At 36.4% G+C, this 1389-nt stretch overlaps 1 protein-coding gene across 1 annotated transcript in view; it reads left to right on the top strand.

Moving 5' to 3' along the window:
- LOC107585852 (plexin domain-containing protein 2) overlaps positions 1-1389 on the top strand; it is a 4835-nt gene that overhangs the window by 536 nt on the left and 2910 nt on the right. Inside the window, exons 2-3 of the mRNA XM_016273017.1 lie at positions 1036-1241; positions 1329-1389. Coding sequence (XP_016128503.1) covers positions 1036-1241; positions 1329-1389 — 267 coding nt within the window. The remainder of the gene's footprint in view (positions 1-1035; positions 1242-1328) is intronic.

The raw sequence follows: 1389 nt of genomic DNA, 5'->3' as shown, positions 1-1389 counted from the left end.
AAGCACCAAAATGTGTTGTTTTTGTGTTATTCAAAAATAAATGAAATTAAATGTTTCATACCTTGTGTTCATAACTCATATAGACTCACCTATATATTTGTAGCAGTTAAAAAACATAATAAAAGCATTTTATCATAGAACATATGCGTTCAAGTCACTGACTGACTGTGAATTGGATTTTAATACACTTTTAAGATCAAGACAAAAATAGTCACTGACCCATAAATCATCTAAGAGGCATTGACACGCATTATTATTAATTAGAACAGAAAGATTATTGCTTGACTTTGTCATGAAGAAGCAGTCTAATTGTAATGAGTATTAATAATTTTAATAATCCAAAATCATGTTTTTTTTTACTCAAGCACCTACCCATGCATGCAGAAGATTTTTTTGACCCATGCACGCTCACTGTACTCTGCGGTCTCTGTCACGATGTTGAAAATAAATGCGATAGACCATGAGGGCATATCACAGACTTGCACTACCAGACAGGAAAAGAACAGCACAGCACGTTGTGCTTGAGATACAGGATCTCAAGTTTTTATTGGATTTATTTTATTTTATTTCTCACATTAGCATCAGACTACTCTGGAGATATAGGTACAGTATAGAAGTAACGTTGGCAGAATTCAAATGAGAAGGACACAGCAAACAGAAACTCTGTGTTACCCCAGTCAAAACAATGTCCTGGCCTCACACTCCCCCATCCAGTGCTATGAGGAATTCTGAGCATGTTTCACTCTCTCCTGTGAAAGAAGTACTTTGGACACAAGCATGTCACTGCAGGATGTGAGGAACTGTGTTTATTTGCATAAAAGGTCATTTTCATCCATAGTTGCACAGCTGCTAAAAATGATTATCAATGTTACATTCTTCAGTTCTCCAAAGAGCTGAATGTGTCTTGTATTTTATGTGAACTTCTTTGTGATTTAGAGAGCAATTCACATGCATGTAAGTTATCAATGATTCAGTGATTGTTGTGTAGCAACACAGACAATGCAGCATACTGTATAATTAATCTTTATTCATCAGGGGTCTCCTGCTTTACATTTGAAGGGCTCTCCGAGCAAGAGAGTGCTGGTGTAAACCTCAAGCTTTACAATAAAAGATGGAAAAGACCAGTGGATGAGATCAGTCAGAACCAGGATCTGGAACGTTATAAAGAGCACGGCAAATTGGATTCAGAGCGCTTTCCAGAAGTTGTGACAAATGAGACTCATGATAACTTATCCATTAAGGTGAACAGTCAAGAATGTATTAACTCATATTTATAAAATAGTCTCTCATGTGTACATTTGTAAGTAAGGTGTATATTTGTTCATCAGAGAGATATGGACCATGTCTACTACACATCCAAATTCTATGGGCCCACAGATAGTCCAGACA

The sequence above is a fragment of the Sinocyclocheilus grahami genome, unplaced genomic scaffold (assembly GCF_001515645.1).
Source record: "Sinocyclocheilus grahami isolate Dianchi unplaced genomic scaffold, SAMN03320097.WGS_v1.1 scaffold5.1, whole genome shotgun sequence".
In the NCBI taxonomy this organism is placed as follows: Eukaryota; Metazoa; Chordata; class Actinopteri; order Cypriniformes; family Cyprinidae; genus Sinocyclocheilus; species Sinocyclocheilus grahami.
This window is presented reverse-complemented; position numbering and strand designations above follow the sequence as displayed.